The sequence below is a fragment of the Triplophysa dalaica genome, chromosome 22 (genome assembly GCF_015846415.1).
Source record: "Triplophysa dalaica isolate WHDGS20190420 chromosome 22, ASM1584641v1, whole genome shotgun sequence".
Taxonomy (NCBI): domain Eukaryota; kingdom Metazoa; phylum Chordata; class Actinopteri; order Cypriniformes; family Nemacheilidae; genus Triplophysa; species Triplophysa dalaica.
Genome location: NC_079563.1, coordinates 16,624,567 through 16,652,375, shown reverse-complemented (window position 1 = coordinate 16,652,375; position 27,809 = coordinate 16,624,567). Strand labels below are relative to the sequence as shown.

Below are 27,809 nucleotides of genomic sequence, written 5' to 3'. Positions count from 1 at the left end.
CCCTTATTGGACAATTCTCCCGGAAAAGCATGCCCACGCGGGAGCATGGAGAGCAGGAGAAAGAGCATGCGTAGACGTCACTTTCACTTGTGCGCAGGAAAGAGAGAGCATATGTTCGCAAAGCTCAGGTGTTTGTTTGTTCACTGCATTTGGGTGATGAATGTTATATAAACGGTGGATATAACGCTGAATTTTGAGATCATTTGAAACTGATATATGGAGCTGTCCCAGCAATAAAAGATGCTGGACATGAACCGCATGCAGTGAGTGAAACTGATCTCTGTGTTTTGTTGACAATGTGTTTGCGAAGTAATCATACAGCTGTATCTATCTTTTATAAATGTGATCAAACTAAATACTCTTCGAAGATACGCCATATGCAATACTACTCTATAGGTACTCAAGATTAATATGAGATTGGCAGAAACCCTGTGTGTTAGGGCGGCTTTAAAGGAGCGATGTGGAGATTTTACCGGCATGTAGCGGTGAGGATGTGAATTGAAACCAATGGCTCACTCCATCCCTCCCGTTCGAAGCACTACGGTGGCTGACACAGGACAAAAATGGAGTTACCTTTTTCTTCTTTGACGTAGGAGATAACACCCTCCGTTGAGGGCTACTGTAGAAACAACATGGAGATTTACATGGAAATGGACCAGTGGTGTATGTAGATAGAAATAGCTCATTCAAGGTTAATAAAACATAACGCTTCATTAAGTAAGGTCTTTATACACCTATGAAGACATATGTATATTATATTGCATTTCTGTCAATAGAAGCTCCTAAATATAACACACTGGACCGTTTTTACATAACAGAGGACCTTTAGCGACTCTTTATGCTGTGAAAAAGCAAAACTCACTAAAGGGAAGAAAAACACTTCCTCTTATTCTAAAAAAAGCCTCACGATCATGTAAGCATGCTAGTGTGTTTTAAGGGCACTTTGGTCTTAGGTTAGTCTTCATGCAATATTTTTGCATGAACAATAAAGTTACAAAATTGCTTTGCCAAAAACAAATGTAAATATACTACAGAGAAGGATAAAGTATTTCTGCAGAGCCACATTTAGTTTGATGAAACGCAGGAGTTGACTAAAGAAAAGCTTAAATAGGTAGACATTGAGCTTTAACAAGAGTGAAGGGGGGGCTTTTGTCATTGTTTTATCCTGAACATGTGACACAACAGGGTCTGATTAGACTGAATCAATCAGATCAGACAAGAGTCTGATAACATAATAATCACATACAAATAATAGTCCAGAGATCGAAGATCAGAGTCAGATCAGAAGCAGGTTATGAGGAGAGAGAGAGAGAAAAGAGAGAGAAGAGAGAGAGAGAGAGAGAGAGAGAGAGAGAGAGAGAGGAGAAGATAGAGAGAGAGAGAGAGAGAGAGAAGAGAAGAGAGAGAAGAGAGAGAAGAGAGAGAGAGGCCTGTAATCTTAAAATAGGCCTGTAATCTTTTTTTCTCACACGGAACTGAGCCTCGACAGCACCGCCAAGTTTTTCCTACTGCAATAATTATTGTCACATGCAAACAAAAGTAAACATTCGTAAATCTATAGTCTGCACTGAAGTAAACAGAACATTAGTACTTCAATATAAACAGCCTTTGTCTGTGACATATTGGCGCAGTAAAGAGCAAGTACACAGCCTCTGTATAGGGTACTGTGACATTCTAAGAACCAAAGCAGGATGTAGACAACACACTGAACTGACATAAACCTAGATTACTAAACCAGAGAGAGAGAACAGAGACAAAAAAACAATACAATCTCATCTGAAAGTAACTAAAACAGCACATTCTTCTAAAAGAGATTGCTCTATCAAACCAATAGAAACACGCCTCTTGGTTTCAAAATAAACCCGTCCCTCATCCGCCATTTTCGTAACATCCCCAGGTGGTTACTTTTTTTGTCCTGCAAGTACACTGCAGTGGCATACACACAGACAGTATAGCAGACGAAGACACATATATGTACATTAGTGGAAGAAATCTGAACGCTCAAAATTAAAATTGATGCATTTTCTAAATTTTATTTGATTGAATCTGAAAAGTCTGTTGGGCGAGTTAACAAATTTCACGCTCAAAATCTTGAACCACACAGATGAATGCATCCATATTGTCACTCAAATCAAATAAAAATCTGTGTTATTTCATTGGTCCTAAACGAACAGGGACTTTTAGCCGTTAGCGTTCTGATTCCTCACACTGATGTCCATACCTGTGACTCTCCTCTGCTACACTGTCTCTGTTTCTTTTACCGCAGTAAGCTCGACACAGAGAAGGTGATCTGATCTAGGGACACACACTGCACAGCAGCAGCTGTTAAGATTGGTCTATGATGTGACCGCAGAGCAGCCACTCACCAGATCTCCATACAATTACCTCAATGTAACAAACCAGTGGTGTGCTAAAATCCTATATAGTTATCGTTGACCAACTGGAGTGCATTGAAACGCACAGTTTTGTTCAAAGTGTAATTTCCACTGAAACATGAAGACAGGCAGGACATGTGGAGTTGTTCCAGCCACTTTAAAAGTGATAGTTTCCCCAAACTAGCATCGTTTCCCAAACTAGCAACTTATCCTCTTGTCATTTCAAACCTGTACGACTTTCTCAGCATAACACAAAAGAAGATATTTTGAAGAAAGTCAGGCATCCATTCACTTCTACTGTATGGCACACAAAACCAATGCAAGTGAATGGGGGCCAGTTAACAACATTCTTCAAAATATCTTCTTTTGCATTCTGTGGAAGAAAGACAGTCAGACAGCTTTGAATTGACAAGAAGGCGAGTAAATGATGGGAAAACATTTTATGAGTGTTGCGTGGAACATTCTCCGAGATATTATGTGTTTAAACCATATTTTCCTTCCTATCATTGACCAGGACATGTGACAGACATGACTTACAATGACAAACATGCAAAGTTTTTATTTGAGGACCCTAATCCTCATTCTTTTTACACAGCTGCATGGTAAAGAGACGCATGGACGTTATGCATGATGTTTCGTTTTAAATCTCAGAGAACACCAAGTCACGAGTGCGAGTAAATCATTGTTTGGTAACCTATTCCTTTAAAACACTAAAACTGCAGCGTCACTCTCGCTCGACGTCTAATCTGCATAAGTGCCCTGGCTCAAACTCAGGGCCCCAAAAATAAGCTTCCAATAGCCTACGGGGGAAGTGATTCTGCCATCTACGAGGGCACCGTTACATAAGCATTTATGCCACCTTTGCCACACCTGTGTAACCGCCGCGCTCACCAACATAGAGCCATTTAACGGTCTTCCTTTACATATTTAAATGAATTAAAAACATCAGAGTCGATGTTGAACTTGTTTACAGTAAACACTAATGGGCCACTTCCGAAAGAGTATTTCAACCATACAACAAGAAGCAGAAAAAAAGGAAAGCACAAACAAAACAACGTCATGAAGAGGGTTTCAGATTAGGCATCAGATCCACAAGCGACAGGAAGAGTCTGTCTGTTCGTATCTGTCAGACAGATCTTACCAGGCGAGCCTGAAGCCTTTCATTAGTGCAGTACGGGCTGTCCTGGTTCCATAGTGTCATCTTCCCATTTCACGGGCCGCCCTTCCCGAAGCATCCCGAGCGGGCAGCTGTTAATCCGACTGGGTTCTGATGATCGCATGCAGTGGCGATTAGCTTGAATCTGAATGATTCACTCAGCTGTCCTCGAAAGTGCCCGACGAGCCACACTTCCACATTCTGAATGTGTGTGGGAAACACAGCACTGGCTCATGTGCTCCAATCTGAAATGCAGCAGCCTCTCTCTCTCTTCCTGCAGATGAGAGCGGGAGCTGCTCTTGTCACAATCTGGTACATACTGAGCATGCTCAGTTCCCTTAAACCCCTCCCCCTGGCTCGCTACAGCCTGCTGCCTTCCTGACTCAAAGAGATTTCTGTCCTGTGTCATTGCTGCAGTCCACTGAAGACTGTGTGTGTGTGTGTGTATGTGAATGGGGGAGACTATGGGCCTGTCGACAGCTGGTCCTCTAATCCGTTAATACAGGATGGACACAAAAAGTGTGCGAGTGTGTGCGGGGGATAAAAGAAATATGCTGTTTCGGGTGTTTGACCAGCTAAATGTCACATACACACACATAAAGCTTCAACAAATCAATAGTCTGTGCTTAAATCACTATGCATAATATATCTTTTCATACCACACAGACACACAGGCAAACATCCGCAAGCTGTGTCTGACCAAATCGATGTCTGAATGTTAAAGGGGCAGTTCACCAAAAATGAGGAATAGAGAAATTCTGAAAACTGTGCCGGCTGGTGTTTCACGTGCAGTTGACAGTACTGTTAGTTACTAAGAAAAAAGCTTCATTAAGTTATAAAAGTGTTAAAAAACACCTACAGACTAGGGGTCTGCGAGACCTGAGAGAGATACAGAATTAATTGCTTTCTTAAAGCAACTGTGGCAAGGACACTGTCCCACCGTCACAAAATCCCACAATCACAAACATATTTACATGAAACCCACAAAACTTGTCATATAATTAACTTTTTTGACAAAAACAGCCAATTAAACATTGAGATAACAGAAGATTGGCCAATCAGAAAGGGGTTGTGTTAAAGGGATAATTCACCCAAAAATGAAAATTCTGTCATCATTTACTCACCTTCGAGTTGTTCCAAATCTGTATAAATGCCTTTGTTCTGATGAACACAGAGAAAGATATGTGGAAGAATGCTTGTAACCAAACAGATCTTGCCACCCATTGACTCCCAAGCAAGAAAAAATACTTCCTACCATGGAAGTCAATTTGGGCTAAATCTGTTTGTTACAAGCATTCTTCCAAATATCTTTCTCTGCGTTTATCAGAACAAAGAAATGTAAACAGATTAGGAACAATTTGAAGGTGAGTGAATGATGACCGAATTTTCCTTTTTGGGTGAAGTATCCCTTTAAATGTTTTGTCCAATCAGAGCGAGAGACTATCACAGTGGTGCTGAATGGACAGCTCCATCACAGACCTGTTAAGGCATTTGAATCCAACACTATTAATGTCTCCATATGCACAGTTTTACATAGAACTAAAAAGGAGAAGGTAATGTTTTTCCAGAATTCAAAAAATTACACAAGATTGGGAATTAAATAATAGACGATTTCAGCAACAAGGTAAACAAACGTTATTTGGCCCAAAATTAACGGTAGACCTTCGCAAAGAATCAGCAACCGTGGAGTCAATTAAATGTAATTAAATACAATAAAATATCAATATAAATTAATATTAATTTAAAGATATTATAAAAAAAATAAAATGGTCTGCATAAAACAGTTTATATAACAAGGCCAAAAACAGAAACAATATTTCATGAATCATATCCAATGGTCTGAAAGGCTCACAAGACATACCATGTGCTTTTGATGTGCAAATACAGCAAATATTTCAGAATCTCTGTTTCTCCCAGTATTAAGAGGAGGTCAGTGCTTAAATATCAGCGCTGCACATGTAATCGGTTGTGTCAACATGTCTTTCTGCCCTTGCTGGGTCTCTTGGGGTCTGAGTGGGAAGAGCAGATGAGAAACTCTGACTCCAGCGGGCCTGGAGAACACAGCAAATGAAGGGAGGAATTTAAATCTGTAGGTCCAGCTTTGCCTTGCGGCCCAACTGCCTCTGAGAGATGCCACATGGCCCCGCCCCCTCAGCATTGCTGAGCCTGCTGCCACATGGAAGCTGATAGAAAACAGCCAATGAGAGAAGAGTGTGTCGAGTCAGGTGATGAGGTGCCTGTCAGGCCTAGTAAGTGAGTGCGCTGGAGAAGTAAAATGAAGCAGCTAATCTCAGCTCAAACACACAAACAAACTCATGCACCCAACACAATTCTTATCCGCAAAAAACAACATAAATTATTACAATGAACAGAGCTAAGACTGAGCAGAATATATAACTAATAACTAGTTGTTGACGATGTAAAATTATTCAGTGGCTGATACAATTATCAAAGAATTTGCTGAATGATGCACGTTCAAATTGTGTTAATTCAAAGTGAATTTCACAATAAATTCTTCATGACCTATTTTCAACAACTCTATAGAGCAGACTCTTCTGAGTTGGTTTCATCGGTTATTTGTAGGTTTTCCAGTTCCAATATCTATAAAGCAGTGGCGGCTGCTGATCTTTTAAAGAGGGGAAGCTCATTTTCGGCCTAAATCATAAAAATTGTCCATTTATTTATATGTAAATTCTGCCCTATGTTCCTTTTCAAGAAAATGCTCTGTAACCCTGTCGTACCAACAAGCCGTCTTTTCCAGTGACTTGACCAGTGTCCTCTCAATGGCCAGCAGAGCTAGGCTGCTTAAACGGCCTTGGCCCATTGTGTTACGGGTGTAGGACTTGAAACAATGAATGTGGTGTGAAATTGTGTGAAATATACGATGAAGGTTGCAGCAGTTTGTCTTTCGACTACACATGCAAAATCCGCGATGGGACTGAGTTGGAAATGGAGACACAGAGTGATACGCGTCATAATCTGAGGAACACGCCCATGCCCACACCAACCGTCTCTTTGCATTGCGAGAAGCTGCCGCTTCCTTGTCGTTTATGATTTATAAAAAAAATAAAAAAATGTCTAAAAGCTGATATGTGACAATGTGTATAGCAAACAAGCTAAAAAAAACAAGAAATACGTTTTTATAAACTGTCGACCCCAAAAAACTAGCGTTTTAGGACATAAAAGTGGATTAAAAAGAGATGACAGGCCCTCCAATCATCACACAGACGCTCGGAGTCCGGGCCAGCCCACTCCTCCATTCATCCCAGAGACGCTGAGCGTCCGTGGGCGGGACATAATCGCAGCATTATCCAATGACCGTCTTGTTTCTAAGCACTGAAAAAAACTGTTTAAAGCAGCCCCATTGAAGTCAATGGACGCTGGGCTTCAACAGAGTAATGCACTGTACGCTACGGGAATGAATGAGAAGGAAATCGAGTCAGCCGACCTAAGTAGCTGATTCTGAATGAAAATGGTTTTCGTTCGAGATGAACGTGTTTAACGCATTTTTAGTCAATAAAATGTTAACATAATAGTTCATATATTTGACCATTCATTTTTTGACAATTATAGGGGAAGCTGAGCTTCCCTTGCAGTCTTAAAGAAATCGCGTGTGCTATAAAGATAGAAAGACAGGTGTCTAGATATGATACGGTCTATGTAAGAGTCTGTTTAAATGAAGGTTAGCAGTGCGCATCAGCTCACTATGAGAGGATCTGGCAACTTTTCAGTGGAAGAAAGAGTGAGAGAGAGACATATAGTGATTGAGCAAGCGAGGGATCTACCTGATTTTCCGCATCCGCACAGCTTCCAGCGCATACGCAATCTCGGACACATGCGCAGTACAAATGAGTATGAATTCTCCACCAGACCATCAGAAGGCAGCACTGAGCTGCGTTATTTACAGGCTCGCTGCAAATTGAAGAAGTTTGGCTCCACCATTGCAGACGACAGATAACAACTAGCCGTCCTGAATACATCTTTATACTCCCTTAAATTGGAATGAAATAAGTCCGTAAATGTTCGAATCTCCTCACACGCTCGTCGAATTCGCTCTCCATTGTACTCAAACTCTTTGTTTTGTTTTGTTTTAGGCTCCTCCACTTCGGCTTGTTGCTTTTGTGCCGGTCTTCTTCGACAACTTGACACCGCAAACTTTCCATTTGTGAATTGCCACCTGGTGTGCTCAACATTTTCTAGCGCATGCGCTGTTGTGCGCGTTTCGTCTGCGTGTACACAAAATTTGGGCTTCGCAAGGATGCTTCTGATGTGAAAATGACGTCATGCGGACGGGACTTTGCTATATCTGAGGCTTTAGAAAGTGCGCGAGCAAGAGAGATCGAAACAGTGAGCGAAAAAGAAACAGTGAGCATGCAAGAAAGAAGGTGTTCAGAGGAAGGGAGAGTAAGTTATAGAGACGTAGAGTGATCAAGCACAAGAGTGAGCGAGCGATGGAGTGAGAAAGCAGAATAGCGAAAGAGTGAGCAAACAAGAAAGAATGAGAGAGTGAGCATGAAAGAGAGAAGGTGTTCAAAGGAAGAGAGGGTAAGACAGATACACATATTGAGCGAAAAAGAAAAAGTGAGAGAGTAAGCTTGCAAGAGAGAAGGTGCTCTATGGAAGAGAGAATAAGAAAGAGAGAAATAGAGTGATCAAGAGTTATAAGAGAGTGAGCGAGCAAGAGACATCGAAAGCGTGAGCAAACAAGAAAGAATGAGTGGTCAAGCAAGAGAGAAGGTGAGGGAGCCGGCAAGCAAGAGAAAGAAGAGATGGGGAGCCGTGAGCAAGTAAGAGCGCGAGCGAGCATCTGATTAGGGTGTTAGATAACATGGGTCTGCAGTTCTCTGATGAATCATCGGTTCTGGTAACAGGACACTGCCGCAGGTCTCTCATCTGAGCTGAAGGAGTCTGGGCATCTTTAACAGTCATCTGGTGAATTAAATAATAACAAAGAAACAAGTGCGAGGCGATCTGCAGCGCATTACAGGAACAACAGTGTGTTCGCACATGTCCGTTTTTTCTAGATTTTGTCTCTTCTTATGAGCTGTTCTTTAATATTAAATCAATATTAAATCATTTTAATATTAAACCTCTGAACTTTAATATTAAAGAACATGCAAAGCTGAAACTAAATTCAACTGCATAATAAATCAAATGCTCAGGATTTAAAGCTACTTGACTGTATGCAAGTAAAGCACATTATGTAGTTAAAAATACGTTTTTCTTCTTTTTGGACAGAAAGCAGAGAAGTGTGTGAATAATGTACGTGTGCTAGGAGAGCAGCAGCACTTTTATTTTGCTGGGTAAGCTTTCCCTTACAAACTACAACAAAAGGGCAACTCTGAATGTTGCTGAGTGTGTCAAAACAAGAGCCCTCTCAAATGTACACCGTCTGATACAGAGAGAGAGAGAGAGAGAGAGAGAGGGAGAGATGGTAGAGAGACCTCTCCTCATTCATAACGCTATGAATGACTAATAACTAGACAACAGGCACACATAGGGACACATGTACGCAGCATCAAAGCTTTCTGCCTGAAGAGAAACAGATGCGGTTACTGTGACAGGAACACAATGACCCTGAACTTGTGCTATCCAAAGAACATGAGATGACGTTACTCTCTCATCATCTCACTCAAGTGTGTGTATGTTCATCCGTCTACCAGCTGATCATACAGTTGATTTCTCTGTCTTGTCTTGTTTGAAAGCTTTTCTAACTGGACAAAAAACCTAAACCACAAACAATGACGGGGTGCAATACCTTAATCCGCTCGCTCAGAAAGTAGGGCTGCTCCATTATGACAAAAATCATAATCATAATTACGATCACTCATTACCTTTAAGAACAACATAGAAAACTAAAAAAACTTGCCTTTTAAACTGTGAATTTAACTGAAAAAAGTATATAAATGTAAAAATAGTACAGCTGAACCACATGGAAAGGGGTGCGCTTTATATGTGGTTAGATAGAAATTATAAATATATTTTTACACCACAAGAAAAGAGAGGATTTATGGTAAATGGAATCCAGCACAATAATTGTTTACCTCGATAATTTAGTTTTTGTAATTGTTGAAGGCCAAAGTTGACGATTACGATTAATTTTCGATTAATTGCACAGCCCTATCAGAAAGCAACATTTCATATGTCTTTGATCACCTGCATGGTGCATATCACAGTCAAAACTCACCTGTTACATTCTAGTATTGAACTTACACCTACTTTTGCAATTTACAATGATCAAACTTTGAGAGAAACAAAGTAGACGGTGTGTTCTTTTGAGAAAATATGCAGAAAAATGCAAAATTGATACGTATTACTTTACATAACAATAAAACAATGCACGATGAGACACAACGTAATTCATCCGTCCTTTGGATGAGACGTTAAACCGAGGTCTTGACTCTTTGTGGTCATTAAAAAAAATCACAAATTTGCCCAATCGCCTCTATACATCATGGCCTCCTAATCATCCCCATATGATCTAATTGGCTTCAAAACTATATCATACTATAACAATATGGCTGCTGTCGCATCATCCAGGTGGTTGAGGGGATTCCCCACTTCCATGTAAAGCGCTTTAAGTGTCCAGAAAAGCGCTATAAAAATGTAATTAATTATTATTATTATTATCTTATAAATAACTTGTCGCAATAATAATATTTACTGATTCATCCTGAAAGGATGTAATGAATTTTATCACATCATTAACAAATGACAAAGTGTTTAGTCTCTAATTTCAGTCTTTGGCCTTTAATTTCAAATTTAGATTTGTTAAAATTCAATCTATGTCAATGTAAATTCAATTGCAATTTTTAATCCTTAATTTTCACGTTTTTGTATTTTATCCTAAAATAAAATTGTATTTTCCTTAAAAAAGTTTAGTTTACACAGCCGAAAGAGATGACTGAAATAATATTTCACTGCAGATTATTTACAGTATATAACTGTATATGTGCCAAATAAAAATCTTGAATAATATATGTATTACAGTCTTTAATATGAACAGTTATTGTAATGTATAACTGCTGTTTCTGTTATTCAAAAGAGACTTACAACTAATATAATTATATTTGTTTAAATAACATGACAATATTTTATATTACAATATTATTAAATATAATATAATTAAAAACATAATAATGGCTATACATGCATAGATACTTCAAGTAAAAGGATAACAAAAATATTTGAAGAACTGTTTTGCCAAGAACCCTCTTAATAACATCTCTTCTTAATAACTGTAAAAGATCCAGCAGCTTTAAGTCCAAAACCATATCACAAACGATTGCAATAAACATGGTGTTTTTCAATAAAGTGAATAATCAGAAATTTTACTCAACTTTCTGTCCTTTCAGTGTCTCCGAGGATACAGATGTACATGTAATTCAATAGATTACTACAGTTAATAACTGAATTTGCTGACCATTAATTTTCGTTCAACAATAACAGACAAAATAGACAAAAAGTTTGTGTGAAATGACTCACTGATCCCGGCGGAAGTGGAGGCGTTTCCTGAGAGTGGACACACGCAGGTGAAAGCCCAGTTTGACGGGTGAGGTGCATGACAACGTCTTGCCCTGAACCATGATGAACTAAACGTCAGCGGCCCTACACGCCGTACAAAGACTTCTCGCTACTAAACTCGCCTCTCCCACTTCTCCTATATTCTCTCTCTCTCTCTTTACATGGCTTGTGTCCTGCGGTGACCTAGATCTTACGTCTTTCTCTGTGTGCACTGCACAACAGTACAGTTTGTTTCCTCACCTGAGGTGTGGAAGCAGTAAGACCATCAGTGCGAACACTAATATTACCCCCTGTGGCTCATTTCTTAATCTAAGTTGCTTATAAAGATTCTTTCAAAATTGCCTTTTTTTGTGTTGCACACACACAAAAAATGCATATTGGGTGATGATGAAAATCGGGTTACACGTTCCTTTCAAATCTTTTTTTTGATTGTGTGCTGATTGTCAAACACACATCTGATCGTAATCAAAAGTAGAGAAAAATCTTGTCTCACGAGTAAATAATCTAAGCTGATCCAAGTGTGTGTAAATGAGTGCCGTGTTTCTACACTGTGATTCAGTCTGAACATTCATCACCTGTAACAAGCATTAGCTGCACTTACGTCACAACATGAAACCGATTTAAAAATAATTTCAAGAACCAGCTGAAATCAGGCTGCTGAGCGCGCAAAATAAATGTGCCAGCAGCTGCGCGCATACAGACTTCAACAAAACCAACCTTGGCAGGTGTAAAGATGCAATGGCACCCAAACTAAAGGGAAAATGCATTATCATGAAGGAGTCTGTAAACATCTTATAAGAGGACGTGCTAAAGATCAATATCATATATTATGTTGTTAAAATGACTGTACCGACTCCCACATCAATCCACACCTACATGACGGTGCATTTTTTTTTTACAGGAACGCAAACAAATTTATTTATAGGAAAATGTTTTTCAAACACAACCGAGGTAGTTAAGCTCTTCTAAAAAAAACATAAAAGTGCCATTAAACTTGTCAATTTGGCTCATTCACTGAAGCCAGGAATACAGGAACAGAACATTTATAGTTGACAGACTCAATTACCTTTCATACCTTTCAACTTTGCTTTAAGCATGTAAAGTCAAAATGCACAAACAGTAATTGAAAGATATTTTATAGAAGAAAAAACATAGTGTTCTGACTGGTCTAGTTCCACATGATTTTAACCTGTGCAGCATCTGGTTTAACAACAGAAATTCTGCTAAATGCTGTGTTTTACGGGAAAGTCAAAAACACTGATCTTTTTTTGTTTGTGTGACACAAAAAGCAGAAGACAGAAAGTGAGATCTGTGGTAAGACTCTCAAAACCACTAAGCAGATGCAGAACTTGAGAGAAAAAATGAACTTTTTGATACCATGAACCATGAACACAGAAACATTTTATCCATGCATGGGGACTCATTCATATCATACAGTCATCTTTTGAGCCTCTATGAGATTCATGGACCGTTTACCAACCATATGTTAGATATCACAGAAAAATGGCAATAAAGATGGCAAGCTCAATGAAAATTCAATGATTAGAACTCGACAATGTTACAAACTGAGCTCAGATTTGTCAAGTTTGCATTGACAAGCCAAAATTATTGAAGCTTTTAATATGAACTCTGTCAATTTACAAAATCCAGATTATTTGCCGAATCTTCATTGCAACTGCCTGGCCAACTGTGAAATCATTGACCACCAACCTCCCCCTAGTGGTCACATGAGAGAAGTGCAGCAAGATGCCACTAATGATGGACACGCAGGACCAAGAAAATATATTGAGATTAAATCTAATAAATAAGCTGTATTTTAACATACAAAATAGTGACAATCCAATAAAACCAACACACGTGTAGTAGTGTACCTGTCCTCGCGGGTGTTGGGACTCAAGTACCGTGTGGACTCCTCCTCATGACTGCTCTGCAGGCTGCTCTGCTGACTGCTGTAAAACAGAGTGTATGATCTGAATCAGGACAACAGAAATACACAGACAGATCTGATGTTCTCACACAAGACAATCAGATACAGACGTGTGGTTCAGACTCATACAAACATGTTTTAATGACAGCACAGGCTGTAAAGGAAAAAGTGGTTACACCACAGCTTCAAAAAAAAGATTCTTCCTACATTGGTGACATTTTAACTCTTCTCACGGCCTGAAAAGGAATCAAGATGTTCAAAACATGAACTCTGAGCTCCACTGAGCATGGTTGCATCTATGTGAGTGCATTTTTTTGTTTGTTGACTAATTACAGCAAGAGAAAATGTTGTTCTAAACTGTCTGACTGCCGCTAAAGAGACAGATTGAAAAACTAGTTACATATGTACACTGACCTCAATGATACACTGCCATATATTGAAACTTCTCCACTAGAGTGCAGCGAGCGTTTGTGCCATTTAGAATGAACATTAACTATAAAACAATAAATTTAAAGCTAAACATGATGTCAGATCTTGACAAAGACTCGTCAGAAGAAGAGATATTGTATCTCACCAGGACTTCTTCTGCATAAATAAATCAACAATAAAAAGGATCTTTACTGCCCGCTGGTAAAAAATGTGCTACTTCCACTTCCTTGAGAGTATACATCACACATTTAACCACAAAAGATGATAACATATCAATCAAGATGTCAAATTAAGTTCCAAAAGAGTTTTTTTGTCATGGTCTATTCAAATAAAAATCCAGCTAGCTACAGTAGTGAACATTTAAGAAGTCTCTAGACAAACTTTTGTCTGCCTTCCTGGAAGAAGCAGGCAGCCGCATGTTCTCCCCTCCAATCTATAAATGTCACAGCTTCACTCCTTCCAGAGTAAACCGAACACACACACAAAGGCATCTCCTATGCCTAATGTACCACAGCACGCTCACGTGCCGAAGACATAACCGAAATGATGCATTAATCATGACAGACAGTGAAAATGGATGAGATGCAGACATAAGGCAGTGATGGAGTCAGGGTTGGATTCTAGGTCAGGGTGGACGTGCTCATACAGACCTGCTTTCGCTGCCATGCTCTTTTTTGTCACCACCCCGCAGCCACTTGCGCAGGAGGAAGCGTCTGCGTTGGGGAGAGGCGCTGGGGGTGGAACATCTGGACCACGCCGCATCTTCATCGCTGGATGGCGTGATCTCAATGGACGGAAGCTGCAGGTACTCCTTGGAGCCAGATCGCTGAAGCTGATCTTTCTCCAGCTGTTCCTTCTCGCTCATGACATTCTTCATACGTCGCATTTTAAAGCGCTTGCGCCGCAAAGACGGGCTGCAAGAGCTGGACAGTGCCGTATTCACCTCCAACCCATTGCAATCTCCATCTCCCGGACCGTGGATCTGCAGCGCCGGCAGCTGCAAGGTCTCCGACATGGTTCTGCTTCTGCTCAGTCTCGCATGAGTCCGGAACCAAAACGAGGTACGGATCAGAGACAGCAGGGAGCTTAGCGAGTCCACAGCCAGGTTGAGCAGAGTTCAGCGCTTTCTGTGAGATGGGTGGGCGGACCCGGTGCCGACATGTTTGGTCAATTAGGTTTACCTCAAATCAAATCCTTCCAGAACAACACCCTAGAGGTCACAGGAAGGTCAAACAGTGTGCTTAGGGAACAAATCCAACATGCACACAAACATTTACAGTAAGGGGAGGGCTTTATATCATAAAACTCAAAAGTAACTCAAAAACAAACCAGACCAAAAAAAAGCCACATTTATTTCCTGCTCTGCTCTGGAGTTTCAGTGTCAACCCTTTCGATAATGACGCCCAAAATGTGCTCATGCAAACGTTGCAATGCAAGTTTGGTCTCACTTACAATATTTACTTTTAATGCAAACCAATTGCAAAACAAATAAATATGAAAGTCGGATTATTTATTATTTGCGTCTTTTCAGTTTTTTCTTGAAGGCCAACTTTTGTAATTAAGTGCAGATCAATGCAGCACATTTTACCGGCACATGCCTATTACACATTTAATTAGGTTTACAAATTGAACATGAATCTGGCAAATTCCTTTAAATACTTCAGAGCCAGCAATGCATGCCAATGCTTTGTGTAGGGGCGCACTTCAGGCGTCTGTGAGAAAGTCGGGCATAAACATGTAAACGTGTTACAGTAGGAAGCCGCAGCCCACTGAGAGCAGACACACGCTCACAGGATGTCCATCTGCCTGCTCAACACATCACACCTGCCAAATACTGCCAAGGTCGCTCCTGCCATCACTCCACTCAAGATTATTACTTGTCCTTCAAATAAAAAGGTTCTGACATGCTTGTCTATTGCTATAAACACCAAATGCAGCCGTTGAATGCAATCTCCTTATTATTAACAAAACAAACCTTAAGGCACCCCCAGGCAAGGGCTCTGAAGTGCACGCATGAGTACATGGATACATGGGCACTTGCGCTTGCGCACACACAGGCACGCACGCGCACACACACACTACACCAACTGTAGTCTGACCTGTAACTTCCTGTAAAATTGTGTGGCTCTAAAATGAGGTCAACTTTCGCTAACTTTCTTTTTCCAAGAAATAAATTAAAGTGCATTGGAAGTACATTTGAAATGCATGGTTTAACGTTACATGTGCAGATTGTATTTAATGCACTTGTTGGTCAGTCAGTGACAATGACATAAAAATCATCGTATGACTGCAAACCACAAAACTGTAATGTCATTCTACAACATTCAACTACTTGGCATTTATAAAAGGCATGCATTATTAAAAACAAAATAAGAACAAATGCTATTTTTAAAATGTGTTAAATAGGTTTACACCCGTGTGCACGAACGTTACGTTTTAAAAGTACGAGAATTAATCCTACCTTTATTGCATCCCGAATAAAGACAAGATGTTTTAAAACGCAGTCGTTGTCTTCATGTTTGTAACTGGAGGAATGAATGAGGTACAGACAGGTCGGCGTTAATTCCGTCACTCACTGATCCGTTAATATCATCAAGTTTCTTTTCCCCGGACGAGTCCAATACGATTCGAGGGGTCGGTTGATTGTGCACAAAAGAAAAACCACAAATGCAGTTTCACTGCAGGACGAAACTATATGATAGAAGAATATAGTGCTCAAGAGTATTTGTTATGATACTTAAGTATCTGTGTGCGTAAACGGAAGCGTTTTATCCACGCAGGTGGACGGTGCGCATCACCCCCGTGTCTGCGTTTGAGACAATCCAAGCGTCTCTTTAAAATATCCACTGTATGTAAATCTGACATACTCGTCCGGGATGAACTATGGTCGATCGCTAACGTTACAACAGTAGTCTTATCTGCAAACACCAACCAGAAGGTAGAACTATGAAGATGACACGAGGAGGGCAAATTTATATAACTGAGGTAAAATTACGGTTAGCAAGGTACATCACGCGTCAGTTAAACGGCTGTTTTAAGCGCACCTCGACATAATTTCGCTTTCAAATATTATAATGGTAAAGTTTGGCTATATCCTTGAGGAAAGGACTCAAACTCAAGACCTATATGTACACAGCAGGACGAATTAGGTGAATAAAGTGGATGGTGTTGGGAGGATGCTGGTGGAATCGTCGGTGGGTGCTTCGACACGCTTTTGAGATAATTGGCATGTCCGCACGATCAAGCTCCTCCCACATTTACGTCTAAGGACATTTAATTCAAAGTGTAAAATTGAAATGTTATCTTCAGATAATTTACGATGAAAAGAACACTGTATATTCACTTTCAAAACTACAACAAATATGAGTGAACAAGTTTGCTCACACAATGAAATAGAGGGTATGCACTGACGTCACTTTCCCACGTGAACGTGTCAGACTTGATCCCCTGAGTGGCAAAACACTCGAAATGGTTGAGAAGAAAATGAGAAACAAAGAAAATGGGACTAAAACATGAAATTATTTGCTCAAAATTACAAGCAGTTGGACTCGACGGTGTAGCTTTCCTACGACTTACAAAAGAATCAGGTGTACCTGGACACAACAATGTTATACGGAATTGCTCTCCTATATATTTTGCAGAGTGTTTTGCCACACAGGGGGTCACGCTCCGGCGTGCTCACGTGGTGTTCATCTGGTAAAGTGATGACGTCCATACCCTCTATATGATGGTAACCCAGGGTTTGGTAATATATACTCCATTTTCATTATGTTGGCTACCCTGTTATGATCTGATTCTTTGACATGTTTTTAGCACGGCAATACTTTCCAGATGTCATTATTAAATAGTGAAGAGTGAAAGTATGTGCCAGCCAGACTGTGAATGAGACTGCTGCTCCATTCAACATCACTGAGGGGATATCAGCTGAGGCCGACTAAGAACGCCGGAATCATATGATATCAATTTGTGATTAACACATTTGGCCATCTGCACTCACACCCTGTCTTCTGTGAAGAAAACACTTCTCGTATCTGTGTGTAAACGAAACACAAATCTGGAACTGCTTCTTTGAGCCCACATCTAGACTGAGTATACTTTAGCAACATTGGCTTTGTCATCCGCCCGTTTGTTGAAACACAAAAGGACACAAACTGCTCTTTTGTGCTTGCCCACTGCTTTTGAAGGTTATATAAGGTCTTACATAAAACAACGTCCAAGTGCAGATGAAGTGGGAGTGGAAACATTCAACAGAGCGAACCGTTTGCTTACCGAATCTTCCATAACTACAGCAAATGATAAAAACCCAATTAACTACAACATGTTCAGAGTAATGAAGCAGAAAATGGCTTATGTATGTTTAAAAACTGTGGTGTATAAATTAAAAGAAATTAATACATATATTCAACCGTTCAACATCAATCAATTTATTGATAAATCTAAAAACGGGAACACACTACATGCAGCAATTGAATTAAGAAAGATCAGATTTGGGAGTAAATATGGAGATAAAAACTAAATCCAACAACTGAGAACCTCCATAACTCTTTCATTTCCCAGGGCTCAGATTAAGAATTGGAGAAGTGATTTCAAAAGCTACTTTCACACAAAGAAAAGCTAAATCAACCATTTAGCTAACAAGCCTTTTTAGAAAGTTCAATGGTTTCATTTTTTTTACAATTTGATCCTAAAAGTAATTTGAGGACGACACAACGCACAAATGCAATTTCATGTGGCCTTTTAAACTCACAACAATAAAACCTGAGACCTTACAAAAGGGGAAATGATGCCTGGAGGGATGTTTGAGTGCCTTGAGTAAATCAAAAGAGACTTGTGTTAATAATTTACAAGCAAAGAGTGCCGGTCCCCACATACAGAAGAATCAAACACTGACAAAAATAACATAACTTAACATAACATAAATAAAAACTGCAAAAACCTCACAACATTAAAATCAATGCAACATTGTAAAAAGCACCATATAAATAAATAAATAAACGTTCTTCTATGGCGTGAACAAAAAATGAAGAAAACTTGAATACGGTAAATGCTCCTGACAGCATGTGCAATGGGTGAGAAGTCACTGCCGGTTCACATGTCAGATCTTGTTGTGCACATGTCAGTCACTGTGTCATTATGTCATGAATGTGCCAGACTATGAAAAGTGTAGTAAGACATTTTTCCACGGGTTTTGATAATGTGTCTTACCTAGACAGAGATTCCATTACAACAACTCAAAACATAGCCACCCGCGATTGATTTTGACGAAATATATTTGTCCTGCAAACACCTGCCTACGTATTCTGATCTATAATGACTGGTTCACCAATTTTTGTAACTCTGAATGTCAACCTCGCAACCAAGCTCTGTTCATGTAAAAATATATATTCCTCAGCTCGATGTTACCATGACAACTATTCTCAAAATCGTTGGGATTTCTTTGAGAATTTAAGCGTAGGGAGTTTGTAGTCATATGGATGAAATAAGATTAGGATCAAGAATGAGAACAATGGATTAATATGCACGCAAAACTATATCCCAGATGACTTACAGTAAATAACATCCACATGCAAGAGTTTCTTAGCATTAAAAGTTAAAGTAATTTTAAGTGAAAATGTATACGACACAGCACGTTCGCAATCTTCCAAAATGTCATTTGTTTTAAGTTTTTCTAAATGAGCAAGAAGTATAATAGACAATCATTAATTTGACTGTCTCTTCAACCTATCTAAATTTTCTTTTGTGTGTTTAGACTTTTTAGTTTAGGTTAAATACAACATTAACTGTTGTGTACACATAATCACAAACAACGTCATATCTATTTGTATATTAAATTATTTTAAGAACCATTTAAAAAAAATTGTAGCTAAGGTTAAATGATGCGAGCCCCTGTTTGCTGCCACAATGCTGGGGGGTTGCTAAGGTGTTGCTATACAGTTGCACAAGTATTCTGACTATTATTCTCGCCATGCAAAATAAGTCTGATTGTGGAGAAAAGTAAATGCACAAGATAAATATCTAGGGCTACCAATTCTGAATATAAACTAAGGCTAAAGAACTAGGTAAACTAATCAGCATGGATAAAGGAGCATCCCTGTCTATGACAGCTGGACTGTCTCAGACTGCTGAGACGTGAACACAATGACCTCAATGGGAGGCCAGACACTCAGGGACGTAAACATGTGGTCTGATGCATATGGAATAAAAGATGCCAGTGGGTTTGAAATGTGTCTGCCCAGCATGATTCTGAATAACGCACCAACAGCCAAAGGGTAACAGGAAACGATAAACTCCATCAGAAATATGATGCTTTTACGGATACAATACCCGCAAGGCATTGGATGGACCCCTGGCAATGACTAAAAAAGAACACTATCTTCTTCCTCCACAGACTGGTAAACACGATTCTGATTCTGTCAGGATCTGACCAAAGCTTTCGTTCAAAATGTTCACTATATTAGAAATGTATTTGACTTTTAACGTGTTACAAATTTGGTTAAAGATTGAATGCAGTCCAAAGCAGTGAAGGAATTGTCACATTACTTTTTTTCAAGTCATGCTCAACATATGCATAGAAAACTGAAAAGAAAACATGCACACCAACATTACACCCTATAAGGTTTGCATGCATTAACAAAGCAGCACATACACAACATTTGGGATAAAAAAATGTGTTACTGTTACCTCACCCCAAATCATGTGAAACATTAGCCAATGTGTCTGATACAAGCCAGCCTTCGCTTTTCTGTCCACATCATGAGAGAAACAAAGCTCTGAGAGGTCGCAGTCGAACCACACTGAGCTCATGCACATGGGCTGGCACGCAGAGAAAAGAAACGGAGCAGCGCTTCTTCACGAGACATCGAGCCCACGTCACATGACGCCTGGTCTGCTGCACTCTCTCTCTCTTCAGGTGTCCCGTTCCACCCTTATCTTACTTCTCTCTCACAAAACACCATTCCTAATGCTGATCTGGCTAAATCTCCATCATCTGGTCGCAAAGCAGCCATGCTGGAGGTTGACAGACATCTGGAACTAAGCGTTCTGCGGTTTTGCAAGAGCACTGTAAGGACTCAGTTCCCTTTCAAAAAGGGAAACAAACCTCCAGAGAAATAACACTAGGTCTCGGTCTGAGGTAGCGTGGAGATAAATTCACCTTGCACAAGCATTCTGCATAACTGCTGACTCGGGTGTGCAAAATCGCACCCAAAAAATAATAATCTTCACCGGCACTCATAGTTTGGGCTGGAACTGGCTCATTTTTGTGATGTGGGTGGTTTGACTCTTCAGGGCGAGACAGAAATAAGTCAGCACCATTTGAAAGTTTCAAGTATCTGGGGAACTGACATTTTCTGCCAAGCCTTTTTATTGTAGATGTGTTGAGTGAGAGCCCTCAAACAGATGTATCGAGAACACAGAATTAGGATGCAGCTCACGCACCATCAGTGTTGAAAATAAAAATCCCTGATCTCAAAAATCTCCCAGCTCTCAACAAAACACAACAGCAAGATCGAGATTCTGTTTTCCACAAAATGTGTATAGCGTCATTCACTTTCGTTTATTTTCTTCCAAGCATGATTACCTACTATTTTCATGCAACACAAAGGTTGTTTCTTCTGACACCTCCATCCCCACTGATGCGCAAATATAACAAAAAAAGCAACATAAAGGTAGGTAAATGTACACAAACTCATATAAACACATGGAGGAAACAAAGTCATAGCTCATAAGGCTCTGGAACAACATGAAAGCATTTTTTTTATTTTAAGCAACCTGTTTGACCTTATTAACAGCATTAGCATATTTCGATAAACAGAAGCCCACACAATGTTTTTTTCAGCTGCACAGAGGGCGGACAAACCTGCGTCTGTCTCCACTTCTCTTCTCACAGAGGCGATTTTCACTTCTGGCAAAAAACGCAGTTGGCAATAATTAAAGAAGTATTCACTATGCACAAAAAGAGAAGCATCCATCAAAGCATCACATAGAAACTTCACAGCGGGTAGTAATCTCTCGGTTTCTTTCTCTATTCGTCCCTCCCTGATCGGGGGAAAATAATAGGTTTGTCACACAACTTCTGCCGGGCAAGTTTTACCTACATACACAGAAATAGATCAGTCCAATATAAAAACTGAAAACCATGAAAAATCCATGAATCACATGCTATATTTTTTCGTTTAAGAGGCTTGGAAAGAAACTTTAAGTTAAAACCAATGTTGACTCCTTTAAAATAAGGAGTGTGATGCATTGCTGAATCCAAGGTTAAAAAAATATTTAACCTGGGGTTAAGGGTTGTGTGAAAGGCCCATTTATAAGAGAGAAATGTGAAAATAAATATATGTTGTGGTCCAATGCCTCTGACCTAGAAGGCATTCAAGGCTCTGAAAAGCCACAGGGACTCACCCGAGGTCTTAAACTACATTGAATAAGACAGCATAATCGAATACAGTAAACTCTCGAGGGGTGATGTGTCTAGAGCTTCCACCATCTTAAAAAACTGTGAAATTGAAATGTGAAATTCAAAGTCAGGCATCGGCGGGTGGAGACTAATGTGTGTGATGGCACTTTGCCTTTGGGTACATTTATGAACTGAATACGAGAAAATGGAACATCACAGTAGGACAATTTTCTGCCCAGCTCAGACCCGACACCACTGTATCAGCACAGCAGGAGAAAATTTGTGAGTAGAGACTAAGAAAACGAACTAATCAAACATGATGTAGTCTATATTGTTGAGAAACATCACCGACCTGCACTCTATCCATACAAGACTCAATGGAATACTTGATTGTGATTGGTCAATTGTGACATCAATGAAAAATTATCAAATAATTGACATCAAATCAATAAATTCATTGTCTTAGTACTGATGAGTTGAATGAGGTGAATTACAGAAATTGTTCCTGGAGCTAAATTGGTAAATCAATGCAAAAGGTCTTTTGCTTCAATCCCCATGGAACACTTTTGATAAAAGTATTTGGAAAATGCATAAATGTATGCACAGAAGTCTGCTGCAGATGTGAGAATGCATCAAGCGGTGTTCAAATGACACTGAATGTCTGGGAATGTTACAAAACATTGTGAGGACCGTCATAAAAAAGAGAAAAGTTTTGCCTAAAACTCATCCATCCACTCAGCATTGTTCATGCAAGTTTTTAAAATGACCTTATTTGGGTGTGTAGTTTTGAGTCTACAGTTGCTTGCCTAATTTGTTTGCATGCAAAAAATAAAATATGTATTTTTTATAGCCTTCCATAATTAAATATTAGACAAAAGTTTAGCTGTTCATTTAGGAAAACCATAGGTTATTTTCAACACAGTCTTGAGTCTAAAAGTGAGGCAGCATAGGTTAATTTACAACCCAACAGTTATAAGGGGTTTGTCCTTTTTTAACACTAGGCTGGGTTAAATATTACCCAGCACTCCTTAGAGTGCATTGACAAAACTTGTATGTATCAGTGCTGCCCTCTGGTGATTGTAAGCCGACCAGGCCCTTTAATGAAAGCTAAACAACCAAAAAACAGTTTCCAACATAAAACTGCCATGAAAGAAAAGTTTTCTCTTCACACTGATTTTTTCTATCTACCACTATCCTGAAGTAATAAAGGCATCAAACATTACAGGCGAAGCAAAGAATGTATGGTGCGTGAGAGGCTGCTGTCCAAGGTGCTGATTGCTCTCTTATCTGTGTGTTATCTGTGTGGCAGTAAAGCTGAAGGCCCTCAGGCAGGGGTGAGTTTCTCAAGGCTCTCTGCTACGTCTGACTCACAAAGGCTTATCAAGGACACATTTCTGATAGTCTGTGATAAGGACAATCATCGTGGCTTGATCTCAGATTTTCCATCTATTTGCAGCCTTGAACAAGATCAGTCAGCTATATGCAACAAATAGCCAATAAAATATGACAAATGCCCAGATGACCAGAGTTCTAGAAACACAACACAGTTTATGTTCCTATTCCTTTCTATTAAAAACCAAAAGATGAGAATACTTTATCAATATTTGCACATATGGAGTTACTTTGTGATGCTTTGATTGGACCAATCACAACACTGGAGTATATGTATATATAAATGAAATATATAAAGCATAATTAACATACATAAACATAATAAATACTCTTACGAACATTTAACCAGAACTGGCTAAAACCCCGACATGAAGTTTACAACAAACCTTTCCTAGAGCACAAAATATTCTCATTGTTTTCAGGTCTGGTTCCATGATGCATTTATTCTTTTCCAAAGCCAGTATCACTTTACTGCTAAGATTTTAATGCACAAGCTGCAAAATATGATATTACTTCATTGCACTGCTACAATCTGTCTATACTCCAGGATCACATGTCTAATTTTGTCAGGACGTGTTGGGTGTCTCAAGAGGTCACAGGTAATGGACAAACAATCAATAGTGTGCATAAGACTGTAATGGCCTGCATTGCGCAATGGGATCCAGAATGAGGCTATGTAAATAATGATCCATTTTACTGTGAGTTGTTTATGCAGTTCAGTCATAAAGGATGACATCTTCGCCCAAAGTGGTAAGATTTTGGTGGAGTTTAGGTGGATTTAAGTCAAATGTCTCTACACTCTACCCAAGACTGATATTCTATACCTGAACTGGGACCCTTTATTTTAGTTTAATGTATCCAACACATAGAAACAACACATGAAACAACACATAGAAAAGCACATAATAGCACACATCTTTTCAAGAAACCACAATTACAGTTTCATTCTGTAACACAAAAATGCATTAAATTTGTAGTTATATGAACAATATGCACAATAATAACTGCAAGTCAACATATCAACATCCAGTAGATTAGCTACAGACAAGATGATCAAGCCATGAACGGAGGTCAAACCAGGCATGGAATCGGTACATTCAGAAGGTCTTGTCAGGATGTAACACCATCAAAATAGAGATTCTCTGGAGAAAAGCCAAGAAAATGTCTTAGTGCCTCAGATACAACGTCACGCTTTAACCGAACAATGTTGTCCTTGAGTTTCCGGCAATCTCAGAATCAAAGGTTACCGGATCTAAATGAGCTGGGTAAAACTACACACAATTTCTAAGTAAATCAATGGTATGATTTGGCAACCCCTCTGACCTACAGGTGACTTTAATTTTGTGCGAACTCAACTAACTGTTCAGATTATAGTATGTGTACTGAAGCTAATGAAGAACTTCACTATAGATATCCTCCACTATAGATATCTTTCCCAGCATAACCTCCATCAGTCTTCACTGCACTACTACATAGCTAGCAGCGTGAATATGATTTAAATGGCAGGGTACAAGGTGGCACTAAGCCATTTTTTACTACAATTCCAGCTGCTTTGAGCATGTAGTCGAAATAAAATTGACCAAATAAAATAAAAAAATATAAAAACCAAATTGACTTGGCATAAGGTATTTCAAAGTAAAATAAACTTAAAATAAAAAATGTCTTGTAAGGCATCATTTTATACTTTAAAATTACATTATAACATTGACATTCAAACAACAAGCATTATTCAAAAAATGTGATTCTATATGATGTCATAAACTTAAGCCCATTTACTTTGAAAAAGACAAAAACCTGCTTCAATCTTAAAAATATCAATCAAACACACTTTAAGTGGGTGATAAAGGTTAACAAAGCATCAAGTCATTCAGACCATCGCAGCGTCCATGCATGTCCACACAGTCGTGGTGAAGGTCAATGTGATACAACAGCAGATGGGTTAATTTCAGACAGATGTGATGTCCATCTCTCCATCTGAAAACACTGCAGCATTCTCTAATGCTCAGTGGTCAATAATCACTTCACCTGCTGGTCCTGAGACCATCACATATATGTTACCTTTGGTGGCCATGCAATCTGTTCTCATACCGAGAGGTCATCGTAGAGCCCAAACTAGACTGAGAAATATGTGCTCAGCTCACCACATGTTTATTTACAGATCTACTAAAGGCATTTAATTAAATAGTCGCTAATGAGGTTTTGGAAGTCCACTGGTGCATTTGCTATAATTGCTCGCAATCTAATTTCAGCAGATTGCTTTTGCTCTTCTGCAAGCACAATGTTTGGACGCCCCGCAGATTTAATAAAGCATCACAGACTGAAATGACTAGATGACACGCGATATCAATTTGGAAAGCTTGATTCTTCTTCATTTTCCTCTTTGATGCTGAAATCAAATGTGAAGGGTGTGAGAAATAGCTTGTTTTTGAGGATGTTTAAGCAAAAGTCTATGAAGTTTGTAATTTCAGACAAATGAGTGGATGAAGTTTCACGTGGTGATACGCAAGCTGTCAAAATGATGGATGTCAAAGATGTTAAACAAGAGACCGTTTAACCAATTACATCTGCTAAAACAAGGTTTGCTTAGATCAACCGAATTCAACGCGTCGCTTACCTCTGGTGTTTCCGTGAACTGAACGGGGAGAAGGTGCTTTTGGTCCGCCGCGAGGAGATGCTCCGGGACGGGCTGCCGTCCTCCACCTCCTCCACGTTTAACTGCGGTATGATCTGTCCGCCTACGGTACACGCCATTTCCCGCGATTGTGTATGTCTCTCTCTATCGTCCCGTGAGAACAGAGAACTTCAGCTGTGGAGTCAATGTGAGCGGGACGTGCTGTGTCTGGCCATGGGCTGGACTGCGGGGGTTGAGAAACAATACGGTGACTCTAGATAATTCGTTATATAGTAGTGACTCTTAAATTACCATGTTGTAAACCATAATCGATTATAACACAACATGACACGTCTTATTCGAATAGAATCGTACAAACGAGTACACTAAACTAAACAAAATAATCGTTTCTATGCATTACTTACCACATCCTCAACACTGTCCCATAGTCTTATGCTCTTGGAGTTTCATCGTTTTGGCTGTAATCGTTTTCACACTTTTGATATCTCTTGGAAATGCACACCTTAGTTAATTTCTAGCTTTATTAAAGTCTTTAAGGGTTACATTTAATATTTTATGGTTCCTATGAGGTCAACTTGTGGTTGCTATGGTTTTACTAGAAATATCACCGTTTACGGCAGGTTTTCGTAAAGCACTACAAGTGTCAATTTAAAGAACGAATATATTTCTTTTTAGGTGGCAGTATGACGTCAAGATAACATAAATTGTTAACTGTGCGAATGTTAAAGAACCAATGTAGATTTGATACATGTTTAACAGATGAATATTAATCGATATTGAGTCAGGTGTCTGGAAGCCTAGCAAGCTATACATGTCCTCTTCGAGTCGCGCCATTTTTCTGTTTTCCTCAATTTTTGCCGTGTAAACGGGACATTGGCTTGAATAAATTCAGTCAAAACTTTGATGGTTTCTCTAAGTTCAGTATTGTTTTATTCCACATGTGATGTGTGTATAAAACGTCCTTAACCGGATCTAACTCGCAACTCTGAGGGACTTTTAATTTGTAAACATACAACTATAAAAAGCTGTTCTTATGGAAACCGCAAACTCTGTTTATATATATATATATTTCATTTATGATTCCCTTGTTTATTTCTATTGTGACTGGACCCTAAGTGAAATAGATTAAGTTTCAAAAGTCTATAAAATTGTTTAAACGTTTTAGTAGCACTTCAAGATGATTGCGCCTCAGTTTTTCTCTCACTTTATCAAGTCGCTTTACAAAGGCTAAATAATGTAAATGTAGTCTTTTTCTCGGCATACAGTACTTTTCTCGACTAGTTGATTTTAAAGTCACCATGAAATCAAACAGGAAATTTCTAAGTGTTTCACACAGAGTTGCAGTAATTATTTTAAATAATTTATCAGTGCACGCCATTATTTTTTCAAAATTAAGTTGCACTTGTAATCTTTTTCACCAAAAACATCAAGATCCTCTCTCCCTCTCAACAACAACTCTTCACCACACTAGGAGATAGAGTCGCGTCTTCTCCGTTGACTCCAATAGACAGTTTTTCACAGTTTTATTATTTCCCGGAAGTTACTAGTAACACATGGAGCTGCGACTGAACAGACCAACTGAGGTAAACTTCTAACCCATTAAAAGACGAAAGCCATTTAATGAGCAAAAAATGAAAGAAATAAAGCATTTAAAGAGAAAACATAACTTTCTGGAACTATCCTAAGGCTCCGCGAATCACGTGACGCTCCAGCGTTTTGGACATCCGTTGGCAGAACTCTCTCTCTCAATGGCTCTTGTAGGAGACTGACTGCACTATGGCCAGGCATTTTTAAAGCCCTCCCCTCCAGGCCCAATTTACAACAAACCAATCACTAAGGCAAGGGTAAAATAAAGCCCCGCCCTACTTTTTTTTCTAATTTCAGAAGCCTTTTACTCGAATATACGTCACGATACGGAAAAGAAGTCAATCGAAACTTCCGTCTCATGGTGACTTTAACAACAGCACTTTCTGCTCTAT

At 39.3% G+C, this 27,809-nt stretch overlaps 1 protein-coding gene across 11 annotated transcripts in view; it reads right to left on the bottom strand.

The window, feature by feature from the left end:
• gramd1ba (GRAM domain containing 1Ba) overlaps positions 1-26,737 on the bottom strand; it is a 46,961-nt gene extending 20,224 nt beyond the window's left edge. For 3 of the 11 annotated variants that reach the window (XR_008905074.1, XM_056736104.1, XM_056736107.1), the window contains exons 1-3: positions 15,873-16,012; positions 14,062-14,621; positions 12,927-13,004 (exon numbers count right to left, since the gene is read on the bottom strand). Coding sequence is in view for 8 of the 11 variants with exons in the window: in XM_056736104.1 (XP_056592082.1) it covers positions 12,927-13,004; positions 14,062-14,426 (443 nt within the window). In the remaining 3 variants the exon portion in view is untranslated. Of the gene's footprint in view, positions 1-3,516; positions 3,730-12,926; positions 13,005-14,061; positions 14,622-15,872; positions 16,013-25,812; positions 26,054-26,234 lie in introns of those variants that run through there. The other 8 variants (XM_056736106.1, XM_056736108.1, XM_056736109.1 and 5 more) reach the window with 7 other exon arrangements.
• Between the last annotated feature and the right edge of the window lie 1,072 nt (positions 26,738-27,809).